We start from the raw sequence: 23,924 nt of genomic DNA, 5'->3' as shown, positions 1-23,924 counted from the left end.
TGATGATTATTCTGAGTCTCACATCGTTTCCAATGGATCACCTGCCAAGGTGCATACACACACTATCACATGCGATAACCAAGAACAATGCCTGATGGTTTTATTATTTTTTTCCCATCTTCATACTTGACAACACCATTGTTCACAGGTCTATTGTGAAGGCGGTTACTAAATTATACCACGCAGCCACGAGTGATTTGAATAGTGCGGGTTTCAATCCGGCAGGGGCTCAACTCAACCCATCACCCTTCGGAGGTTATTAAAACAAATACAGATTTTTAGGGAGTCAATAGTGGTTGTCCAGGAAAATGTGGCATTTCAATCAGCTTCTCCTCCTCCTCCTCGTCCTGCTCAATATCGTCATCAGAAATGCGCCGGCGATTAACCACGTTTTGCAAAAAGGGGCTTCTGGCAAGCTTAGGCGGGTGTCACAATCGCTTCATGCAAGGTGTGGTGTGCTGTCGGAGCAGTGCTGGTTCACTGTCGGAGCAGTGCTGGCTCACTGTCGGAGCAGTGCTGGCTCACTGTCGGAGCAGTGCTGGTTCACTGTCGGAGCAGTGCTGGCTCACTGTCGGAGCAGTGCTGGCTCACTGTCGGAGCAGTGCTGGCTCACTGTCGGAGCAGTGCTGGTTCACTGCCCTGACACAGGCCTATTGTAGTGCTGACCAAGCCGGCACCTTTTTTTTTCTACCATTTTCAGGACCACTTCGGTTTTTACCCGTTACACAAAAAGTGGTCGTTAATTGCAATTTGGCATGGCGTTCGGCGCAGGCCACAGAGAGGGTCCGATGATCTCCCATTACCCGCGACACACTGTGATGTCACAGCGGACGGGCGACGCTTTCGAAATCACCGGCGTTCCTCGTTCCAGGCGACAAAAAGAACAAAGGAGGAGCCTCAGCTACCGGGCGCCCCCTACGCAAATGTGTCCGCAGTAATGGATGCCCGATGTCCCTTTGGCAAGACCCGCGGGGGGCTGTTGCTGTTAAAAAGTTACAGAAACAAAAGCGGTGGGGCGAGGTGCCCTTTACTTCGGTAGTCACGGTACACACCCCGATAATAACCTTTTACCCGCAGCCCTGGAAACCCAATCTCCGGCCGTGTTTGCGGGCGGGCGGGCGGGAGCGAACGCCGAGAGGGCGTGGTGGGCAAACGACGCTGCGTTAAGTGGCGTCTATCTAACGAGGCGACAAAGATCCCCGTATAGCCCAGTGGACCGTAGGGCTACGCTGTGCTCGTGCTAGCAAGCCTCTAGAAAGGTCAGCGTAGCATCTGGGGGGGGGGGGGTAGGGAGAGAGGGGGGATTCAGACGAACCCAGCCACCCTAATTTCCTCGAATCTTAACGTTCATGACACCACTACCAAGCAGCGATTTTTGGCTAAGCTGACCTACAAGAGGGTCCAGGCCCGGTTCAAATTCCGACTTGGCACGAGTGTTTTGAATCGCGGAGAGGAGTCGAAAGGCAGCAGGAGAAGTGGTATCGGCAGCGCTGTGCATGGACCAACTGCGCGTTCCCGGCCTACGGTTAAATCGCCGATATAAAGCAGCAGACAATTTCGTATGAGGCTGTCTGCGATCCAAGCCTAAGCGGGTGCGGGGGAAGGGTGATGCATGGTTGACAAACGAGTGCGAGGAGAAACGGGATGGGCCCTCGTTCAGGGCAAGAGACACTGGGTGTGTTTTTGTGCCTATCTCCGCCGGCCTATCGATTGCGTAATATTTGGCGTCGGATTGTACATCTTGTACCCTTCTGGTTTCAGGATCCGCAGTAAAAATGGGATGTTGCACGCAACTTACGTGAACGTTTCCAAACGTTCAAAACGTTTATAAGGGGCGGCACGCATTGCTCAGCGTTAGGATTGCCACACCGATTGCATTAACGTCATTGTCGTCATCAAATTCCATGGTCAACGGCGTCTCTTCCTAACATACACGTGATTGTGAATGACTGGAGGAGAGGTCAGAAACTCTGATTGTATCACTGTGCACATTTAAAAACCGAGGAGTATTTTTTTAGTTCGACAGTCAATAAAAATGTTAATGACGACTTGAAAGAAACATTACAAATGAGCCAGACGGTAAAAAAAAAACATTGAACAAAAATGGAGAAATAAATCCTGAATAAGAATCGCAACCCCCCCCCCCCAAACAACCACCCCTGCAAAAAAACATTCGTGACAATTAATTGTTGTATATTATTATTACATTCCTATTGTTATCGTTGCTTCAAGTGAGCTGTTTCCAACAGGGTAAAAAAAAACCACCGATTACAGTACGCGTTTTTTTTTGTACATACGACTTGAGAAAAATAATAACCAGGCCGTCTGCGAATGCTAACGCCGCTCCCTGTCGCATCCGGGCAAAAGGATGCTGGTCGTGCGTTACGTGACCCGGCCTAAATTCCCGCTTTCTTCAGCCGGTCCGTGCCAGCTGAGCCACACACTCTCAACATATCCCTCATCGTCAATTATTAAACGTTGAGTCTTGAGGTCGGCGGCTGCGGCGGCGAGGCCATGTTGGGTAAACGGGGGTAACTCCATACAGTATGAATTAAAAATCTTATAAAATGACATTTTCATTATTATTTTTTACATATATGAACCTTATGGCGGGAACCCGAATAAACGGAAGTCAAATTATTGAATATATTTTTGGCGACTCCGTCCCACCGCGCACATAAACGCCGCGACCCACCTGGCGCGGATCGTTCTGTTGTCGTGTCGTGTGCAAGCGCAGCAGCAGCGAGGACGAATACGCAGAAGAGCTGAACACGCTAATGCACTCCACGCTCGGGTATGGGCAGCATCATACAGTGAGGGAAAAAAGTATTTGATCCCCTGCTGATTTTGTACGTTTGCCAACTGACAAAGAAATGAGTAGTCTATAATTTTAATGGTAGGTTTATTTGAACAGTGAGAGACAGAATAACAACAACAAAATCCAGAAAAACGCATGTCAAAAATTTTATGAATTGATTTGCATTTTAATGAGGGAAATAAGTATTTGACCCGTCTGCAAAACATGACTTAGTACTTGGTGGCAAAACCCTTGTTGGCAATCACAGAGGTCAGACGTTTCTTGTAGTTGGCCACCAGGTTTGCACACATCTCAGGAGGGATTTTGTCCACTCCTCTTTGCAGATCTTCTCCAAGTCATTAAGGTTTCAAGGCTGATGTTTGGCAACTCGAACCTTCAGCTCCCTCCACAGATTTTCAATGGGATTAAGGTCTGGAGACTGGCTAGGCCATTCCAGGACCTTAATGTGCTTCTTCTTGAGCCACTCCTTTGTTGCCTTGGCTGTGTGTTTTGGGTCATTGTCATGCTGGAATACCCATCCACGACCCATTTTCAATGCCCTGGCTGAGGGAAGGAGGTTCTCACCCAAGATTTGACGGTACATGGCCCCGTCCATCGTCCCTTTAATGCGGTGAAGTTGTCCTGTCCCCTTAGCAGAAAAACACCCCCAAAGCATAATGTTTCCACCTCCATGTTTGATGGTGGGGATGGTGTTCTTGGGGTCATAGGCAACATTCCTCCTCCTCCAAACACGGCGAGTTGAGTTGATGCCAAAGAGCTCCATTTTGGTCTCATCTGACCACAAAATTTTCACCCAGTTGTCCTCTGAATCATTCAGATGTTCATTGGCAAACTTCAGACGGGCATGTATATGTGCTTTCTTGAGCAGGGGGACCTTGCGGGTGCTGCAGGATTTCAGTCCTTCACCGCGAAGTGTGTTACCAATTGTTTTTTTGGTGACTATGGTCGCAGCTGCCTTGAGATCATTGATAAGATTCTCCCGTGTAGTTCTGGGCTGATTCCTCACCGTTCTCATGATCATTGCAACTCCACGAGGTGAGATCTTGCATGGAGCCCCAGGCCGAGGGAGACTGACAGTTCTTTTGTGTTTCTTCCATTTGCGAATAATCACACCAACTGTTGTCACCTTCTCACCAAGCTGCTTGGCAATGGTCTTGTAGCCCATTCCAGACTTGTGTAGGTCTACAATCTTGTCCCTGACATCCTTGGAGAGCTCTTTGGTCTTGGCCATGGTGGAGAGTTTGGAATCTGATTGATTGATTGCTTCTGTGGACAGGTGTCTTTTATACAGGTAACAAGCTGAGATTAGGAGCACTCCCTTAAAGAGTGTGCTCCTAATCTCAGCTCGTAACCTGTATAAAAGACACCTGGGAGCCAGGAATCTTTCTGATTGAGAGGGGGTCAAATACTTATTTCCCTCATCAAAATGCAAATCAATTTATACCATTTTTGACATGCGTTTTTCTGGATTTTGTTGTTGTTATTCTGTCTCTCACTGTTCAAATAAACCTACCATTAAAATTATAGACTGATAATTTCTTTGTCAGTGGGCAAACGTACAAAATCAGCAGGGGCTCAAATACTTTTTTCCCTCACTGTAAGTCAAACTGCTCAAACTGCCTACACGACCTAAGTCCTTTATTTGTCATCACGGTATGCATAATAGAGTGAAACTGCTCCCTTGTCTTCATTATTATTTGTGACCTAACAATGTCTGCAGCCAGGATCAATCGATGGCAATCCTATTACCTGCAGATATTTAACAGATGAGATGGGTTGCACCATTAATTCCTCCTGTTTGATAATACTTCTCTTGTCCGTATGCAGCTGTGCAGATAGGTTTTTTTTGCGGTTAAGCCGTAGTCCCCACGTACCGCGCTCGTATCAATGTGGATAAGAGGAGCGGCGACCCAGTACTCTGTAGAGTAACATTTCCATAAACGCTTGTTACAATATGCACAGCGCATTAAAAACGCGTACCATTTTATGTACTCTTTACAAAGTGTGTTCACAAATCCACACTGAGAAACACTGATTGACAGAGGGGTGTAAATTATGTTTTCGATAGTGTATTTAAATAGAGGTACTGCAGGTAAGTAGTTTTCAGTTTTAAAGGCACAGTTTAACAAGACAACACTTGCAACCATACTTCAAACCCATTGGTGAAAAAGAGCAAATTTTTTGTTTACATTATAAATATAATGCGAGAGCCCGGGGGCTTATGGGACCCCGGGGTCCCGCCATAAGGTGGGTTCTTAAACATGAGTAATCGTTTGTCGTTCAAGCGATGAGTCAAGACATATCTAAGTTTGTGCTCTCCGGTTGCCTGGGTGAAAAGCGGCAGAGGAGCTGTGGCCCTTTCCCCAATCCTGGTCCTAGGCCGGCTCAAAAACGGCAATAAACCAAACTAAAACGCATGACGACAAACGAGAAGGAGGGGAGGAGGACGTGAAGTGCGAGCGATATAAAGGCGACGTAACCGAAACAGCGTGGTTCTATCATTTTAATCGAGCTAAGGTTGGGGATATTGAGGGCAGCGGCAGCAGCTTTGTGAGTAACGCGCTCGCCCGCCCGCCCCTCACGGAAAGGTCTCAATGGGCAAGGCACACTTGGTGTAACCCTTTAGAAAACGCCTTACAGACAGAACATTTATGTAATCGAATCAAAACAAAATGCTGCTGCTATTATTATGTAACAACGCAGCTAAACAGTGGCTAAAGGTATTTTCGTAATTCGGCACGGCAAGATTTTCTCTACACACTACACTCACTGCTGATGAGGACTTGAAGTCAAAATCCAGCGCAGGGTTTGACTGATTAGACCAACACATGGGCTGGGAGGCACACGGAGCCAGGCGGATTAAACGCCAACGGACGATGCTCTGCGCGATTAAACTTCCTCCTCTCCCGCATCGACGTCCGGACCTAACGCGCTTCTGCCAACACACACCGAGACAAAGACGCGCAGGCGACCAAGCCGCGTGGGGGGGATTGAGGGGGTGAGGGGGGGGAGCGGTTGCGACGCGTTGAACGGGCAGGAGGCCCCTCCACCGGTCTGCGTGCGGTTTGTTGTGCCCCAACCACCGCCGCCGCCGCCGCCGGACGGCTTGGCTTGGGGTACGCGAGGGAACGCATCGCCCCAGCGAAGCCCCTGCCGTGACAACCACACGCAGCAACTCAGCAGTCCCACGGGCGCACGAGCGCGGGCGGGCGGGCGCGCATTGTTCCACATGGAGACCGGCTGATAAGCCACAAAAACCGCAAACTCGCGACCTCCCTCCACTCTGCCGCCTTTGGCCCTCGTCCCAGCCCCCATCCGCCAAACAATTTAGGCCTCGTTCGAGCGCACACGCAAGACGCGTGTTGTTTTTCTTTTTTTCCCCCCGTTGCTATTTAACGTGGCTGCGTAACCCTAGCAGTCGGGGCGTGCTGGCCACGGCACCGGTTTTGCCTCGTGCCCGCGCCTTTGACGTTAACTTAAGAGCCGCTGAAATGTACTGAGAAATTACCGAAGCGTTTCGCTATGAGGCAGATGTTAAAGAACCTACAGCGCCGGGCTGAAACATGCTTTGACAAAAGAGGCTGCTTTTGTCAAAGTGTCAGGAAAAGGGGTGAAACGGCTGCGGTTTCCAGCAATTTGAGTTGTTTTTATCCAAAATTTTGAACGAAAAACAATCTTCAGCAGCAAAGGGATCATAGCCATTCATACGAGAAATCTACCAGGGTTGCAGCTGTATTCCTCATTTGAAAATTCCCTTATTTGAAAATTAAGTGCAAAAAAATAACACGAGATTTCCTCTAAGACCATTAAAGATGTCCCCTACAAAATGTCACATTTGCCAAGTTCTCTCCTTTACAAAAAGCGGCAATGCACCGCAGGAGACATTTCGTGCCGATTAAATAAGGGGCACCGAATTAACTTCTCCACACGCATTAAGCACCGACGACGACAACACACGGCCGGGGTAAGCGCGTGAAAACGTTTACGCTGGGTTTTAAAAAAATGTAAATGTTTGAAAAAGAGCGTAATGTTTGAAGCGAGCGCAGGCGCCAAGCAACTGCTACTCTCGAGTTCAACACGTCATGGCACCTTTAGCATCAATTCAAACACGGTGTGTCAAAAGGGGCGCGTGATTAAGCAAGCCACGGATCGCGAGTCCGCGAGGCTTCTACCGCCAATGTGAACGGGCGAGCAAAGGGCGCAGGGCATGACAAGACGCGGCGATAAAACGCGAACCTCGTTGCACACAGCCACGCGGAATGTACAGTAAGTATATGGCGAACCTGGGAGAGACTCTGTGTGTGTGTGTGTGTGCCCATTGTGTGTGTGTGTGCATCAAGGCCAAAAAAGGCGACCGTGGCAGTGTCCCTTGCTGAAAGCATGCCAAAGCCAGATGCCCCTGGCCCCTGGAGAGAGATCCCTCTGAGACAAAACTGCCTCAAGGTAAAACTTGCCATATGGGTTGTATATTTAATCAGCAGTACTATGTACTGTGTGGGCATAATATGCAGCACATAATGTGTTGAGTATATACCAAGTAATGTTGTATACCTCAATATTTAAGTCAACGGACGTCACACTCCGACACAAATGTGAGGGGCTCATCTCCGTTGGCAATCCTGAGCCAGTGGGAAAACAAAATCCCCATGAATGTGGAGACACTCTTTTTTTAGAAGAGGGGGGTGGGGGGAAATGTTACCTTTCCACATAGTGGTACTCATTTTAATGACTCAAGAGCAATCATGGACAAAGTTAGACACGCAGCCAGGAGTTGAACTGCTCGGGGATTGCCGATTCATTTTTGTTCTAAGCGCAGTTGCCGAGTGCACACGGCGCAAAGGCCCGACACGTCAAGCGGCCAGCAACAAACAGCACCGCTAGAGTGATAAGAGATAACAAGGAGCACGTGTCTTGTCTTCAGCGACGAAGAGCTTTGGACAAAGAGACGACGGGGGGATTTACTGAAAGTGAATGCGAGGCAATGTACAGCTGCATTTAAATGCCACGGTGTCCGCATTTTCACGCGTACATTGCGTACATTTGAGTGCACGATTTGCTCGCTCATCGCATGCCTTCCGCCCTCTCATTACGACTTGCCGCATCACGGCTGCGCCGGCCATTCAAAATACAAATTCCCTCCATAGCGTCTCCACATAAATCCAATTGCGCATTCACTCGATGCACACGCATAGCCCAACGTGGTGCACAATGCAAGTGTTAAATGACCTCTTTAGTAAAAAAAGATGTGCACGTACAAAATATCTTCCAATTATCTACGCTGTTGTGTCGAAATGCGGTCAGAGAGAAGCAATTAAGGTAAAATAAGCGCCTCACACTTGTGTCCTGGCCACCAAAGTCTTGCCCACAAATTGAACCCAGATGGCTTCAGATCATAGCACAAAGCGTTCGAATGGCACTCGCACAAACAAAAGACAGTGGTCCCTCGGTTCACGATGCCATCGATTAAACGATATTTCAATTAGCGATGGTTTTCATGGAAACAATTTATATCGTTAACCGAGGGACCACTGTACACTCTCGTACAAACCACGGTGCACAGGATGCAGTGTCTCATGCAAATTGGATTTAAAAAAAAACTGTCTGGGCTCCCACCTGGTGAAATAAAGGAGACGGATCGATACGCCCGCTCGCTCTCTCTTACGCCGCCGCACTCACGGGGACACTTAAAAACGACGGCGTTCCCGTCGGGGCGGGAATGAGCGTGCGTGAGCTACGGCATGCGCCGGAGGTGAGAGTTGTACTCTCCGTGCATGCGTGCATACACGGCCGCCCAGAGCCATATCCAGTGACTAAGAGATCAAGTATCTTGGCTGGCGTTGTTAGGCTGCGCTCGGGCTTACAAAGCAGAGCCCCCCCCGCCCCCCCCGCGGTGCCGACGCCTTGCCGGTAAAACCGTGTGCGCGTCGACGCCCAAAGAGTTCATTTAGTCGCCGTAAAAACTTTGAAGCGCAACCGCCACTTTACAACAGGGAAACTCGGACGTGTTCGCCGATGACACGGCCCGTGGCCTTAAAAGGACAAATAAACTAAATAAATAGAAATATAGTGGGTGACGTTTCGGGCAACGAGCCTTCTTGTTACAACAGGACATGGTTTGAAGATATGGGGTGGCGTCCCACGGACTTGCCGTTGAGTATGTAAAACTGGCAAATGGATATCATTGTTGTCCATCATAATAATTTACAGGGCTTTGTCCAGCCACTTTTAGATGAGGTTCTCCCCATGCTCTGGCAATCGCGGTGGTTGTGTGCCTCGCAAGGGACGTCATCACATCTCTCCCTCTATTCAAGACCGAAACAGAAGGATTTCTCCACATTTCTGGCTGTCACCTCATGAGGCTGGTTGTAATTACCGGCGAAATGTCATAGTACTCGAATTGTAAATGTTGCGGGTTTACTTTCCAACACGCCGGTATGCTGAACTAGTAGCTAATTGTTCACGTTTTGTTTACGTGACAAACCTTAAAAATTGGTTGTGTCGAGTGGTGGCGGGTTTAACGACACATTTATATTGACGCCATCTAACCCAAAAAAAACCTCTGTTATGGATAATTGGGGGGTTGGCGAAGTGGGGGGGGAAGGTCAGGATCCTGATATTACTCACCACCGGTGTTAGCCGTGGTGCGAATCGAACCTAGGTCGCTGGCCGAACCACCGTACCACCCCTTTACGCGAGCGTTTTCGGAAATGCGATGTTCAGAAGACGTCAATGTTAACTGCATATTTGTGATTGCTGTTGCTTTCTTTTCCAATAGTTCATCCAATTTTGTTCATCGCAATGCAGATGCAATTGAATTACACTTTAGTTTTCTGCTTTTACAGACTGCTAAATTTGTGGCCAATTCTGGGAAAGCGTTTGGCTCAGGAGCGAGATTTAGTAATACATTAAAAACCGGATAACAATAATAATGACAATTACACTGTCTTCAACGATTTAAAGCAATATAAAAAGGTGGCATGCTTTCTCTCTCGTACTGTACACTGCAAGGCCCAAAGGGAGTTCTATAGCCAAGTCATTATCGCAACGGCACAAGGATTGATAATTATTTGTCAAATAGCGTAGAGTGCAGTTAAGTTTTCTTTATTTTGTAAAAAAGCCAAAGAAAGCGACTTACTTGGAATTAGTCACAAGTCAGTCGTTAATCTCAATTTAACCAGGCCTGAATTTGGCCAGTGTACCCCCAGCTTAGTAAAACTCTCATGCCTGCCATCTTAAATCGCATCACGCGGCTTTGATTAAACAATAACGCACGCCTCAAAACATCACGCGATTAGGTTATCAATCTCAGCGTGGCCTCGCAAGGGTTTAACTTTACCGGCTCAGTCTGTGGGACGACGTGCAAGCGAGCAGTCACAGACGTGCGTGTGTGTACGTACGTGTGTGTGCACGTGTGTGTACATGCTTGCAAATGGATGGGGAGCGGTAGTGTAGCGGTTAGCTCGCTGCGCTACAAATCCGGCTACCCGAGTTCAATTCCCACTCACGGCCAACACCAGTGACGATTATCTGAGCCGGTCCTGGGCCTCAAATGAGTACCTGGTGCGGTGTGTAAACAACACCACTGGGGAGACAAAGGCGACCGGGCGTGGTGCTGGCCACCCACCCCCTTCGCGTGTCGTTCTGGCCTTCATAGGTCCTCACCAACAGCACTTGCCCCAATAGTCTAAGGCTATACGGGGGATCTTTGTCTTTGCTTGTGAATGAGGATACCTATACGCGGCCCCTTTAGAAGGGCCGCTCAGCTTTTAATAGCAACAGTGCAATGCTAAGAATAATGATGCTAAGAATAATGATTCTCAGTGATGCGAAGCGGATATGCAAATTGAACTTGGCCAATGAGACGTCTTATGAATTCTAATTCCCAAAGCTAAGGCATGACTGTACAGTCGTTTACATTTATATATTTTCAATTCAATTAATGGTCTCTTATTGAATCCAGTGACAGCTAAATATGAACCATTGCCTCTCTTACAAGGCCGACCTTCGTAAGGTATATGGGAATAATTATTTTGTCTATTTTTTATTCACTTGGGGAGGAATATTTTCTCGGGGATTTTGGCTGTGACATCGAAACAGTTGTCCTCACAGGATCTTAAAATTTCAGACTAAACCAGACAGCAAGGCGTTTGGGAATGGCGCTCGATGAAAATTGCAATTAAAGCGTTGATTTTGCCCAAGATCTAAACGTAAACTGGGCGCAAGCCATCAAGCCGCCTCTACGCGCTCGAGCTGCGTGCCTGCGTGTTTTGTGCTAACGCGTCCCATCATACGGGGCTCTCCAAACATTTCGACATATTGCCAACACGCACTCCTCGCATAACGACTGCTCGACACGTCGGTAAGAGCCGCGCACAAAGGCCCGAGCGTGCACGAAGCGAAATAAAGCGACGGTCATTTAAAAAAAAAAGAATAATAACAATAACACCGCAGAGACCTTCTGAGAGCAAACGAACGAACGAGCAGCCGGGGCCGGCCACGGAATTACAATTGCACCCGCCTCCCTTGAAGGCAGTCGCATTGATTTGAGCATTAGCACAATTACACACCGTTGAGTAGTAATGGTGGCGAAAATGACTCGGCAGCGTCCCGCGAGCCAAATGGGAAGCGCCGCGTGCACCTTCCCGTCCATTTGTCGTCGTTCCGCACCGGTTGGGCAAATTCAAATGGCGAGCGCGTCCGATTGGAATGGAGGGGCAATGCAAACAATTGCGTGCGCTCTGCCAAATCTAAATAGGGTGCCATTCGGAGCTCAACGGTCGGCCCAATTGTCTCGGACACATACGTTAAGAAAGACCAGATGAAAGAGTATTACAAGCATTTGCACTTTGTTTTAAAACAGAAAACGTTTTCGTTGCTACAAAGTATTTATTATATATCTCTCACACTGGTAAAAAAAATACTCAATAGCAGGCCAAAATCTGAAATCACGATCTCACGGTTGAGAGCTCCCTCTGCTTTACCGAATGAGCTGTAATCTGCCCACATTTGCATTACTATAAAAAAAATACTTTGCTTTGAAGTGGCATATGCCCAGTGTGTTGTTTCACCACCCACCAAAGGTGCATGTAGGGTGGCAGTAAAAACAACACGTTTCAACAATGCCCTCTTAACAACACCTAACCCTTAATGGGTTAAATGGAACTCTGAACTAACAGCACTGGATGCCCACAATGGCCTCAACCCCTGGCCACCAGCAACCCACATTCCCACCCAAAGCACTCAGGCTTGCCATGGCAGTAATGCACTGTCCATTAGGTACTGAAATCTCATGGCTTTGTTTGTTGGAAAGCGCATTCTCTTTCCTTATTTTCACTACAAAATCAACCGTCTCGGTCATTGGATTTCATAGACCGTGTGAGTAATTGCGTATTTCGAGAAAAGCACAACCCCGGAATGCCGTGTGTGTGTGTGCATGCGTGCTGGGCAGCTGGCCCACACCCACTGTACAGCAACGCCTTTCATTGGCTCGTGGGTCCCAAGAAATCTCCAGCATGCAGCGCGTGGTTGGGTCCCCAAATATATACCTTGGGAAGCCCTCCCTCCCACTCACTCACTCTGCAAATCCCACACCCCACCACCGCTGCCCCACACCCAGTGCCCAACCCATTGGGGCTACCCCTCCCTACCACATGCCATGAAACAGCTGCCTAGTACAGAACAAAGGAGGACAACCCTTCGTTCCCAACCCACACATCCCCCCCTACAAGACCGGACTCAGCACTGATCCCACTCGTAGCTTACCCACACCACCACACAATGCAGCAGCAACAGCAAAATGCCAGCGTGGCGCCCTTACCTGGTTGTCAGACAAGCTCTCCAGAGCTTGCATCACCGACTGCTCCGGCCTTGCCGACTGCGACTGCAGAGAACAAATACAATACATGTGTTAATTAAACACATAGAGTACCGAATCACACATATTTTCCAAGCCAATATTAGAAATTTCAATGATGGGAGACGGTACACCAACGGATAACCACCGTCGACTTCCCACAAAGTGGTACCCATTTTATACTGCATGAATGATCTGATTAGTCAACACATTTGTGGATCTCAAAGCTGTGCCCTGCTGAAAATGAGGCTTGACCCTCGATGAGGCTTTCGTGTCTAGACATTAAAGTATGCAAAATCAGTACTAGACCAACATGCACAGCCCCCCCGTACAAACAGGACTTATATGAGTATCTGAGTCTGCATTTTTCATTGTATGGCCTTAGATTTGCTTCAAAAGCACCGGGAATTGGCTTTGAAACTAACAGTCTTTTGTAACAAGATCCAGGCTTAAATGTTACACAAACAGCTTTCCCCTGACTCAGAGGATACCATATAAGCCTATCACATGACAGCGTTTTCCACGGCTGTGATTGTATTTTACTGTTTAAATGTTAGCACATATTGTTCAATTGGCGATGACTATCACGTTGCGATAACGCATACTACGCCTTTCTAATACATGCCGCGTATAGCCGGTCACGACCGACTCCGTGACTGATGCAAATTCAATTCATGTTCGAGAAGGGTTAGAAGGCTGAAAAACACTTGGCACGGACATAGTTGCGCTCTAAAAAAACAACCCATCATAAACGTGTGCGCATGCATTTACGAAATATACACTTGCATGGTATGGAATACGTGTATTTATGAGATAATGTGAACAATACAATATAATTTCAATTCATACAGGATCTGAATATAAGTGCATGTGAAGACGCAGTAGAGAAAGAGTGGGCAAATGAGCTTTACAGAGGCAGTCAGAGGCTGAGCAAACAAAGGAACGTCCACAGACTGGACTTTAACAGGGGGCAGAGTCGACAGCATTGATGGCTGTGGGAAGGAAGTTCTAGGGAACGGGGGAAGCAGAAGAGAATGACCAATGTGTGTGTGTTCAACTGTTTAAACTGTTAAAAAAAATACTTTACTAAGGCCAGCTGAGCTGTATAGCTCTTCTTCAGAAGCGAATTCGCCAAAAAGGACAGCTCAATGCAGTGGCTTATCACGTGGAAATTTATAACAGTCAAATACTCGAAAACGTATGTTCCTAAATGCTGAGAGAAAAACCAGAGGACCCGGAAAAAAAAATCTAAACAACCGTGAGGAGAGAGATACATGCAAACCCCAAATATACAGCAGGCGTCAGGGTCGGGATCGAACCCACGACCTCCTGCATACCAGGCGAGGTAGATCACATCGCGCCACCGCGGGATCCTTCTTTGCAGAAAACACGAGTGTGTTCTTTGCGGGTGTGTTATGTGTTGCAATTCACAAACATACCACGAGTCCCGTCTCCACCGTTGGCACCAATGTTAGCTTGCTTCCGTTGGACACAGCATAGTCGCGCAACTTGCCCGTTCTCAGGTGCCTGCAGAGACAACAGAAGAGACGCACGTAAGTCGATGTGCGACACTTACCACGAAACAACACGGGCTTAAACGCACACGCACGCGCCAAAAAAATGGGCTCACAAATACACTGCAACACACTCACGTGGACACAAGCGCGTTGAACCCCATGACAATCTTCCACGACGTCAGTTCTCCAGCATTACGTTAACACTGATTGCGACAGCTAGAGGAGTTTTTCGTGGAGCGGCGGATTGATCGTGGGCCGGTGATGATGACAAACGCTGAGAAAATAACAGACGTTCATCTTTTTTGTCTGTGTGGCCATTATCGTGCAAGACAAATTATGAACGCCAAGAGAGAGAAAAAAATGTTGGGGAAGGCGGTGGTGGTACACGCGCTGTTTTCATTCGTGAAGTTTCATAAAACCATTAGCTTTTCATTTCTCAACTGGCGAGGCAGCGGCAGTGTACACTGGCTTTTGTGAGTTAAAATAAGCAATTCGCGGTGCTGTGCTCGCGGCACAATGGGGCATTGGATGTGCAGTAAATTTTGTGTCTTTACGACACAGGTGCTGATCCTTCAAAGGGGGGTTTCACAATAGTGGCTGATTGTACCGCAGTCTCCTCCTATCTCTGATGACGGGACAGACGGCAGGTCTCATGACAGATCCTCAACAAAGGAATGAATGACAAAGCTCACCCCAGCCCACCCTCCTCCCCGCGACAAACACAACGTATGCTACGCAATTACGACTGTGGCTCATAACGTCTTCGGATTAGGTACAAGGACAAAGATCCCCCATACAGCATTAACAGACTGTTTGGGGAAATGCTGCTGTTAGCGGGCAACCTATTTCAAGGCCGGCACGGCACACGAGGTGGTGGGTGGCCAGAAACACACAAAGACAAAGATCACCCAGCATATGCCCGAACAGACATTTGGGGCAAGTGCTGGGGGGGTGAGTGACTAGCCCCCACGCCCGGCCGCCTTTGTCTCCCCAGTGGCGATATTTACACACCGCACCAGGGTACTCATTTCAGCCTGATTCGACCCTGGGGGAGGCCCAGGACCGATTCAGATAATCGTCACTGGTGCTGCTGGTGGCAGTGTGCGGGAATCGAACTCTGGTCGCCGGGTTCGTAGCGCAGCGCGATAACCGGATACACTGGAGGCTTACTCTGTGCCACACAAACACACACTGAGCACAGGTTACACGTGACAGAGGCACACTGCGATCGCACGTTACCGGCTAACAAAGCACGCGAATTCGATATTAGAGAAAAGCAGTTTCCACCATGCGACACCAACGTGCAGTGGGTCGTCAGTCGTAGTTACATGGCAATCCGATCTCGCAACAAAAAAAATAGCACGCTATTTATAGACGGACTGTTGCACTGCCGACTAAGTCGATATAGCACGCACGCACGTCCCCCCACCACCACCCCCTATTAGGTCGATAAGCAGTGCCCGGTAATGCGATGGCGAACCTGAGCGAGCCGACTTGTTCTCTCTGCCCCTATTGTTCACGAAAGCTGCAGCGAACAACCCAACATAGCATCAATAAACACAGGCTGCGCCAATAGCACGTTGTATATAGCACGTCCTCCGTGGGATATACATATAGACCACAGTACAAGTCTACACAGCAAAGTATGCGTTGGTAATAGGATCGTATAGGCTGTATGATGTACACGTCTACACAGCAAAGTATGCGTTGGTAATAGGATCGTATAGGCTGTATGAGGTATGCTATAGTATCCCATGAAATATAGACTATATCAGGATATTTATTTATACTGTAGGAATCCGATGAGCTATAAAGCTATTTGTTCACAGATGTCCAGTAAGTGTAGAGTTTTCTTATTAAATAATAGCCTGTGTAGGGTACTGTATAACAATCTTTGTGAGATACAGCATGCAGCGAAGCCTGTATAGGGAATAGCAGAGCATACATCTGTACATGATATACAGTATATGTAGAATATAACACTGGATTGTTTGTTGAATAGCCTTAATAGGGTACAGTATTCTTAAGTGTATAGGATGGTGCTGTAGGTATATATTGTATAGCACACATAGGGTACAGGATAGTATAGATGATATCAAATGTAGCCTTTCGAGTGAATGCTATAGATTAAAGTCTATGCTATTCCGTATCGCGTACAATAGTTGAGTACATAGCCTCTGGCCCATGTGGTGTGTTTGGTTCAAGGCCACGTGGTAATATTATTCCAACGTTGTCGTGAACCCTCCACCACCCGACACGACTGTCCCGTTCACACAAGGCATTCTTCACAGGACTTCTCACGACCGAGTTCATCAACGTGTCACGGCGACGTTTCGCGTCAAGACCTCTCTCGAGGTTCATCAGATGACGAACTCGGGTATTCAGTACCCCCAGTTTCAAGTTAACACAGCCTCTGTATTGAATTATGGTCTAGTGGAGACTATAGCACGGAGAAATACAAAAATGTATAAGCACATTCCTTACATCGAGTGTATCCTGGATAGAGGATAACCTAGAAAGCATCGCCTTGTAGGGTGAATGGTGTAGCGCATCCTTATAGGGGAAAGCGTGGGGCTTTCGTGTCGCTTGCACAGATAGTGCAGTGCTTGATGACACAAAGGCAGTACAGAGTCACAACGCAGCCTGTGTAGATCGCTATATGATGCATAGCATGAACTCCACAAAGGGAACTGTATATTAGACACGTGTAGTATTATTATGCAAGACGCGCTTGTAAGATAATAAATGTCTACATGGTTCCGTTCGGTAAAGGCTCAATATAATATATACACTGGGGGCAGGATTAAAATGCTTCTCTATAGGGCGTAAAGGCTATAATAGTTCAGTCTGAATGACAATAGGCGTTACGTCAGCTACATATTACAGTTATTTAATGGATATAATTGACGGCCCTTTGTCGATCCCTTCTTAATGAATGCTTCCCCACGCAGTCGGGAATGGGTGGGGGGTTGTTTGACCATACTTCACCATGCTGGTCAGTGCAAGCTTGAGAGGGGGAGGTCAGATGTCTATAGCTCGTCTCTGATGTTAGCTATGGCCCGGAATCTAACTCACGTTTGCCGGGTTCCATACCGTTCCCACTACACCGTAACATCAGCATTGAGGGTTTTTTTTTTTAAACATAGTTTTGTTATCATCCCGATCATAACTTGAGATGCAAACGCAACGCAGTGATGTGAACACAATAAAAAGAATGCGAATAAAATAATAAATTGATAAAATAAAATAACACAATTTATTATTTATTCTCATTCTACGTGACTTTACCGAAAGAACCAAAGAAGATGAATACTTGCAGTCACGAAAGCTTTAAATCGAAATTTAACAATAAAAAGAGTATACAAAATGCAAATTAGTTTATTATTTTAGGGTGCATGAGCTGACCTGGGAAGAGAGAGCGTGACAAACCCGTTTAATTGACATTACTCAAAGCGCTTGGCGGACACCGCCTCACTGCCATCTGCGAGTCGCGAAGCAACACGGCGCTCAGAACAGACAGCTTCAATAGGCGAATAAGAGTGTGTGTGTGGGGTGGGGGGTTGCATGAGATGTATCCAGCGACAACAGCCCACAATTGCAAGATACCTTGGTTATCATGTACGACTGCAGAGACTAAGCCGGCGTGCTATGTGCTGACCCCCTTCGCATGCTATGGCACAGCACAGCGGACCCGCTCGCTGTGATCCTCATTAAGCATCATCACATAACCGAATACACTGCGTGCTGCAGCGTGCACAATACTTTAATATATGAGCTCTCCAATAAATATATATTTAACAACAACAAAATATGTACTGTTGCGTAGTACAGTCCTGCATTTGGTAGTGTTTCGCATGCAGTTTATCATTCTCAATCTGCCGTTGGATGAAGCCTCTCCCCCTACCACACGGATCGGTTACGGGGTTGATAGCACTGTGTAACAAACAAAAAAAATGTGTTCCTGGGTAGTAAATGTCATTTTCTAATTGTTTATGCCTCAAAAGTACAGAAAATGGCTATTGTTCACCACAAAAACTTTGCTTTTGTGACCAGGACAGTGATATTTTGAAATATCTATTTTCAATGAGAACACGTGGTGTGCATTTGTGTCTTTCCTTCACGTAAAGTCCCGGTCACAAAAGCAGTTTGCGGGGAATAATATAAATTTCCTCTACTTTTTAGGCATAAGCAATCAAAAACACACTTGGTACCCAGGAACAAAAATTGTGTTACAGAGGTATAAAGCGACATAGTGTAGAGGGGGGGTTCAGACATCACGAGCCACTCGGCATGGATATCTCGGGGTAAATATCTCGGGATGGATATCTCGTGGTAAATATTAGATGGTAAATATCTCGGGATGGATATCTCGTGGTAAATATCTCGGGATGAATATCTCGTGGTAAATATCTCGGGATGGATATCTCGGGGTAAATATCTCGGGATGGATATATCGTGGTAAATATCTCGGGATGGATATCTCGGGGTAAATATCTCGGGATGGATATATCATGGAAAATATCTCGTGGTAAATATCTCGGGATGGATATCTCGTGGTAAATATCTCGGGATGGATATCTCGTGGTGCATATCTCGTGGTAAATATCTCAGGATGGATATCTCGTGGTGGATATCTCGGGGTGGATATCTCGGGATGGATATCTCGTGGTAAATATCTCGGGATGGATATCTCGTGGTGGATATCTCGTGGTGGATATCTCGTGGTAAATATCTCGGGATGGATATCTCGTGGTGGATATCTCGGGATGGATATCTCGTGGTGGATATCTCGGGATGGATATCTCGTGGTAAATATCTCGGGATGGATATCTCGTGGTGGATATCTCGTGGTAAATATCTCGGGCTTGAGCCGGAGGTGACAATCGACAATGCGTAGAAACACAGCAGAGGTTCTGGACAGCAGAGGGCAGTGCAGAAAAACCCATTGTTGTGCACTGCCCCCGCGCAGCGTGGTGAAGTATGGTCAAACATCCCCCCCCCCACTGCCACGCATGGCGGTGCGGGGAGGCCCTCATCCAGCAGTAGATTGACCAAGGCGGAGCTTGCACGTACGGCACCGTCTCGCTATGCAGTGCCTAATGTCATTGTAGAATCTGCTGTAGATGCAGCTGCAGAATGTGTTGCAGACCTCGGTGGCAGCACCAAAGACAAAGACCCCCCCACCCCCGTGTAGCCATCAGACTTGTTAGGGCAAGTGCAGTTAGCTAGTAGTATCGCACCTATGAAAGCCGGCACGGCACACGAGGGGGGGGGGGGTGGATGGCCAGGCAACAACGCTTATATATATACACACACACCGTGCTATCACATTGTAACAGCATTGTGCAATAGTATCAGTTGTGGTTGTATAGTTTAAAGTTTAAACTACAAATCAAAGTTATGACAATATCAACGCGTAGATTTAGCCCATGGGCAAAGTTGTATATGGGCACCGATGGTATATAGGATCTCCCCCTTGGTATACCACAGGATATGGGTATACACTGTTTTAAATACACACGGTCGCTCACATACACCACGTTATATCTTCACGCATACAATCATACACAATACAGCATTATGTAACGAGGCCATATGGCCTTAGATTTATACTATTATCTGTAAGGCGGTGTGTGGTTACACAACCACGCTTTAGGATTTCGACTGTGGATCGGAGGGCTCGATTGTCTGAGGTTCGCAACTTATACATAGCACCTTACAATAACACCGGTAGTATGACATGGTGAATAGTGTGTGCCATATATAGTTCCTGTGCTGTAGTCGCAGAGTCTGCGACTATTCACTATGGGTAAGGGGGTGTATTAACATCCCTATGTAGAGAGGGCGTTCGTAAACCTGGCGCATACAAAGGCTATATACACACACACACTTTATAAATTACCGTACAGGGCGATGTATAATGATATATACACGACTCCAAATGTAAAGTGTGGTTTGTGAGGCTTGTATACTGTAGTGCAGTCTGTGTGTGGGTTAGCACGGTTGTGCATCGTTACTGTGCTGTGTTGTACACAGTCGGAGCGTGAAGCAAGGCTGTCCTGCTGTGATGATGTGTCCACACGTGTCTGTGTAGTAGTGTCCACACGTGTCTGTGTAGTAGTGTCCACACGTGAGTGTGTAGTAGTGTCCCCACGTGTCTGTGTAGTAGTGTCCACACGTGTCTGTGTAGTAGTGTCCACACGTGTCTGTGTAGTAGTGTCCACACGTGAGTGTGTAGTAGTGTCCCCACGTGTCTGTGTAGTAGTGTCCACACGTGTCTGTGTAGTAGTGTCCCCACGTGTCTGTGTAGTAGTGTCCACACGTGTCTGTGTAGTAGTGTCCCCACGTGTCTGTGTAGTAGTGTCCACACGTGTCTGTGTAGTAGTGTCCACACGTGTCTGTGTAGTAGTGTCCACACGTGAGTGTGTAGTAGTGTCCCCACGTGTCTGTGTAGTAGTGTCCACACGTGTCTGTGTAGTAGTGTCCACACGTGTCTGTGTAGTAGTGTCCACACGTGTCTGTGTAGTAGTGTCCACACGTGAGTGTGTAGTAGTGTCCACGCGTGTCTGTGTAGTAGTGTCCACACGTGTGTAGTACTGTCCACACGTGTCTGTGTAATAGTGTCCACACGTGTCTGTGTAGTTGTGTCCACACGTGTCTGTGTAGTTGTGTCCCCACGTGTCTGTGTAGTAGTGTCCACACGTGTCTGTGTAGTAGTGTCCACACGTGTCTGTGTAGTAGTGTCCACACGTGTCTGTGTAGTAGTGTCCACACGTGTCTGTGTAGTAGTGTCCACACGTGTCTGTGCAGTAGTGTCCACACGTGTCTGTGTAGTAGTGTCCACACGTGTCTGTGTAGTAGTGTCCACACGTGAGTGTGCGACGATGTCTCTCGTCTGTGCTCACTCGCGCGTCTCTGTTCAGTAGTATAAGACCCCTGTCCCGTGTGGGTGACTCTGCACGACCCCGTGTGGGTGACTCTGCACGACCCCTGTCCCGTGTGGGTGACTCTGCACGACCCCTGTCCCGTGTGGCTGACTTTGTACGACCTCTCCCGTGTGGGTGACTCTGCACGACCCCTGTCCCGTGTGGCTGACTCTGTACGACCTCTCCCGTGTGGGTGACTCTGCACGACCCCTGTCCCGTGTGGGTGACTCTGTACGACCTCTCCCGTGTGGGTGACTCTGCACGACCCCCGTGTGGCTGACTCTGTACGACCCCTGTCCCGTGTGGGTGACTCTGCACGACCCCCGTGTGGCTGACTCTGTACGACCCCTGTCCCGTGTGGGTGACTCTGCACGACCCCTGTCCCGTGTGGGTGACTCTGTACGACCCCGTGTGGGTGACTCTGTACGACCCCTGTCCCGTGTGAGTGACTCTGTACGACCCCGTGTGGGTGACTCTGTACGACCCCTGTCCCGTGTGAGTGACTCTGTACGACCCCGTGTGGGTGACTCTGCACGACCCCGTGTGGGTGACTCTGCACGACCCCGTGTGGGTGACTCACGTCTCTCTGTGCAGCAGCGTGAGTCTGTCCCGGGACACCTTGAGGCGGCGGGACAGCTGCAGCTTGAGTCCATCCACCGTCTCGTCGGCCGAGACGGTCACCTCGAACTCGGAGCCCGTGGTGGAACGAATGCACACGGCGATGGGCGACGACACCTCGCCAAGGTCATAGCTGCTGCTGCTGTTGCTGCTGCCCGGTTCCATCTGTGCTGCTGATGATGCTGCTGCTCGGGAGTTTGAGCTTTTTTAGTCTTCGTCACTGTCGCCGGTTTTCCTCGCTGTTTCACTCTTCTCGCTCGCTAGACCTCACTATATTAGCCCCCCACCCCACCCCACTTCGTCTTCTTCTTCTTCTCCTCCTCCTCCCTATCTCTGGGGCTCACAGTCGCCTACTCGATCTCCGTTCTCCGCGCCACTGTTACGAAGCGCGGCGGCGGTGGTGGTGGAGGAGGAGGAGGGGTGGGGACCGCGTCTGGCTGGCCCCGCGGCTCGGTGAGGGTTCAATGGAGCTGCCGAGCACGGCGAGGTGGTGGAGGCGGAGGTGGGGACGCGAGAGATGGAGCCACGGGGAAGGAGGAGGAAGGGCTTGGGTGGGGAGGTTGTGCTTAGGGCGGGGGAGGAGGAGGAGGGGGGGTGCCTGCTGCTGCTGCTGCTGCTTTAGGGGTAGGGTTAGGCTGGGATGAGTGGGTGGGACGTGCTGATGATGATGGTGATGTTGGTTGCAGCAGCAGCAGCGCTTGATGATGGCGTTATAAAACGAAGGCAAGCCGCGTGCTCGCTCTCTCTTCTCGGTCACTCCGGCATTTGAGATAAAAGTTACGCGGGGATGGCTTTCTTGGCTCTCTGTTCGCCGGTGGGCCAAGTGTCTGTGGGCCAAGTGTCTGTGGGCCAAGCGTCTGTGGGCCAAGTGTCTGTGGGGTCCGTGCCGCTGTGTGGGGACTAGCGGCGCGCAGTGTGTGTGTGTGAGAGAGAGCGAAAGATGATTGGTTTCGGGACGGAGAAGCGTCTTTGTTTCAACTTTATGGCAAACTGTATTGAGCAGCAGCATCAGCAGCATACGGTGGCTTTTTTAGAAGAGCAACAGCTCGTTAATTAAACCCCGAGTACAAAGCGAATCACTCGAACACATTCTATCGTGCCGCTTACTACATACAGAGCTGTGTTAAATCAGACACGCGCCGGTTTGTATGTCTCTCTGCACGTGTATGTCTGTCTCCCCGTCCCTGTGTCTCTGTGTCTCCCTGTCTCTGTGTCTCCCTGTCTCTGTGTCTCCCCGTCCCTGTCTGTCTTCCTGTCCCTGTCTGTCTTCCTGTCCCTGTGTGTCTCTCCGTCCCTGTGTGTCTCCCCGTCTCTATGTGTCTCCCCGTCCCTGTGTGTCTCCGCGTGTGTCTCCGCGTCCCTGTGTGTCTCCGTCCGTGTGTCTCCGCGTCCCTGTGTGTCTCCGCGTCCCTGTGTGTCTCCGTCCGTGTGTCTCCGCGTCCCTGTGTGTCTCCGCGTCCCTGTGTGTCTCCGCGTCCCTGTGTGTCTCCGCGTCCCTGTGTGTCTCCGTCCGTGTGTCTCCGCGTCCCTGTGTGTCTCCGCGTCCCTGTGTGTCTCCGCGTCCCTGTGTGTCTCCGCGTCCCTGTGTGTCTCCGTCCGTGTGTCTCCGCGTCCCTGTGTGTCTCCGCGTCCCTGTGTGTCTCCGCGTCCCTGTGTGTCTCCGCGTCCCTGTGTGTCTCCGTCCGTGTGTCTCCGCGTCCCTGTGTGTCTCCGCGTCCCTGTGTGTCTCCGTCCGTGTGTCTCCGCGTCCCTGTGTGTCTCCGCGTCCCTGTGTGTCTCCGTCCGTGTGTCTCCGCGTCCCTGTGTGTCTCCGCGTCCCTGTGTGTCTCCGTCCGTGTGTCTCCGCGTCCCTGTGTGTCTCCGCGTGTCTGCACAGCCCGGACTGAGTTGCTCGCAGCCTCTCGCGCGAAGTCTCAAACAATGGAGCCCCCCCCCTACACCCCCCTCCACCCCCCCCCTACACCCCCCTCCACCCCCCCCCTACACCCCCCTCCACCCCCCCCAACCCCCCCTCCACCCCCCCCAACCCCCCCTCCACCCCCCCCAACCCCCCCTCCACCCCCCCCAACCCCCCCTCCACCCCCCCCCACACCCCCTAATCCCCCCTCCACCCCCCCTCCACCCCCCCTAAACCCCCCTACACCCCCTAACTCCCCCCCTACACCCCCGAACCCCCCCCGAGAATGAACACG

General features: G+C 49.3%; 1 protein-coding gene across 2 annotated transcripts in view; it reads right to left on the bottom strand.

Moving 5' to 3' along the window:
• Positions 1 to 23,660, bottom strand: part of MIDN (midnolin) — a 118,582-nt gene extending 94,922 nt beyond the window's left edge. The window contains exons 1-3 of one of the 2 annotated variants that reach the window (XM_032970658.2): positions 21,695 to 23,660; positions 14,111 to 14,198; positions 12,636 to 12,698 (exon numbers count right to left, since the gene is read on the bottom strand). In XM_032970658.2, coding sequence (XP_032826549.2) covers positions 12,636 to 12,698; positions 14,111 to 14,198; positions 21,695 to 21,897 — 354 coding nt within the window. In that variant the 5' untranslated portion in view covers positions 21,898 to 23,660. Of the gene's footprint in view, positions 1 to 12,635; positions 12,699 to 14,110; positions 14,199 to 14,323; positions 14,451 to 21,694 lie in introns of those variants that run through there. The other variant, XM_032970659.2, reaches the window with a different exon arrangement.
• Between the last annotated feature and the right edge of the window lie 264 nt (positions 23,661 to 23,924).

Source organism: Petromyzon marinus, chromosome 44, assembly GCF_048934315.1.
Source record: "Petromyzon marinus isolate PM22_M1 ecotype Great Lakes invasive population chromosome 44, UKy_Petmar_22M1.pri1.0, whole genome shotgun sequence".
Taxonomy (NCBI): domain Eukaryota; kingdom Metazoa; phylum Chordata; class Hyperoartia; order Petromyzontiformes; family Petromyzontidae; genus Petromyzon; species Petromyzon marinus.
This window is presented reverse-complemented; position numbering and strand designations above follow the sequence as displayed.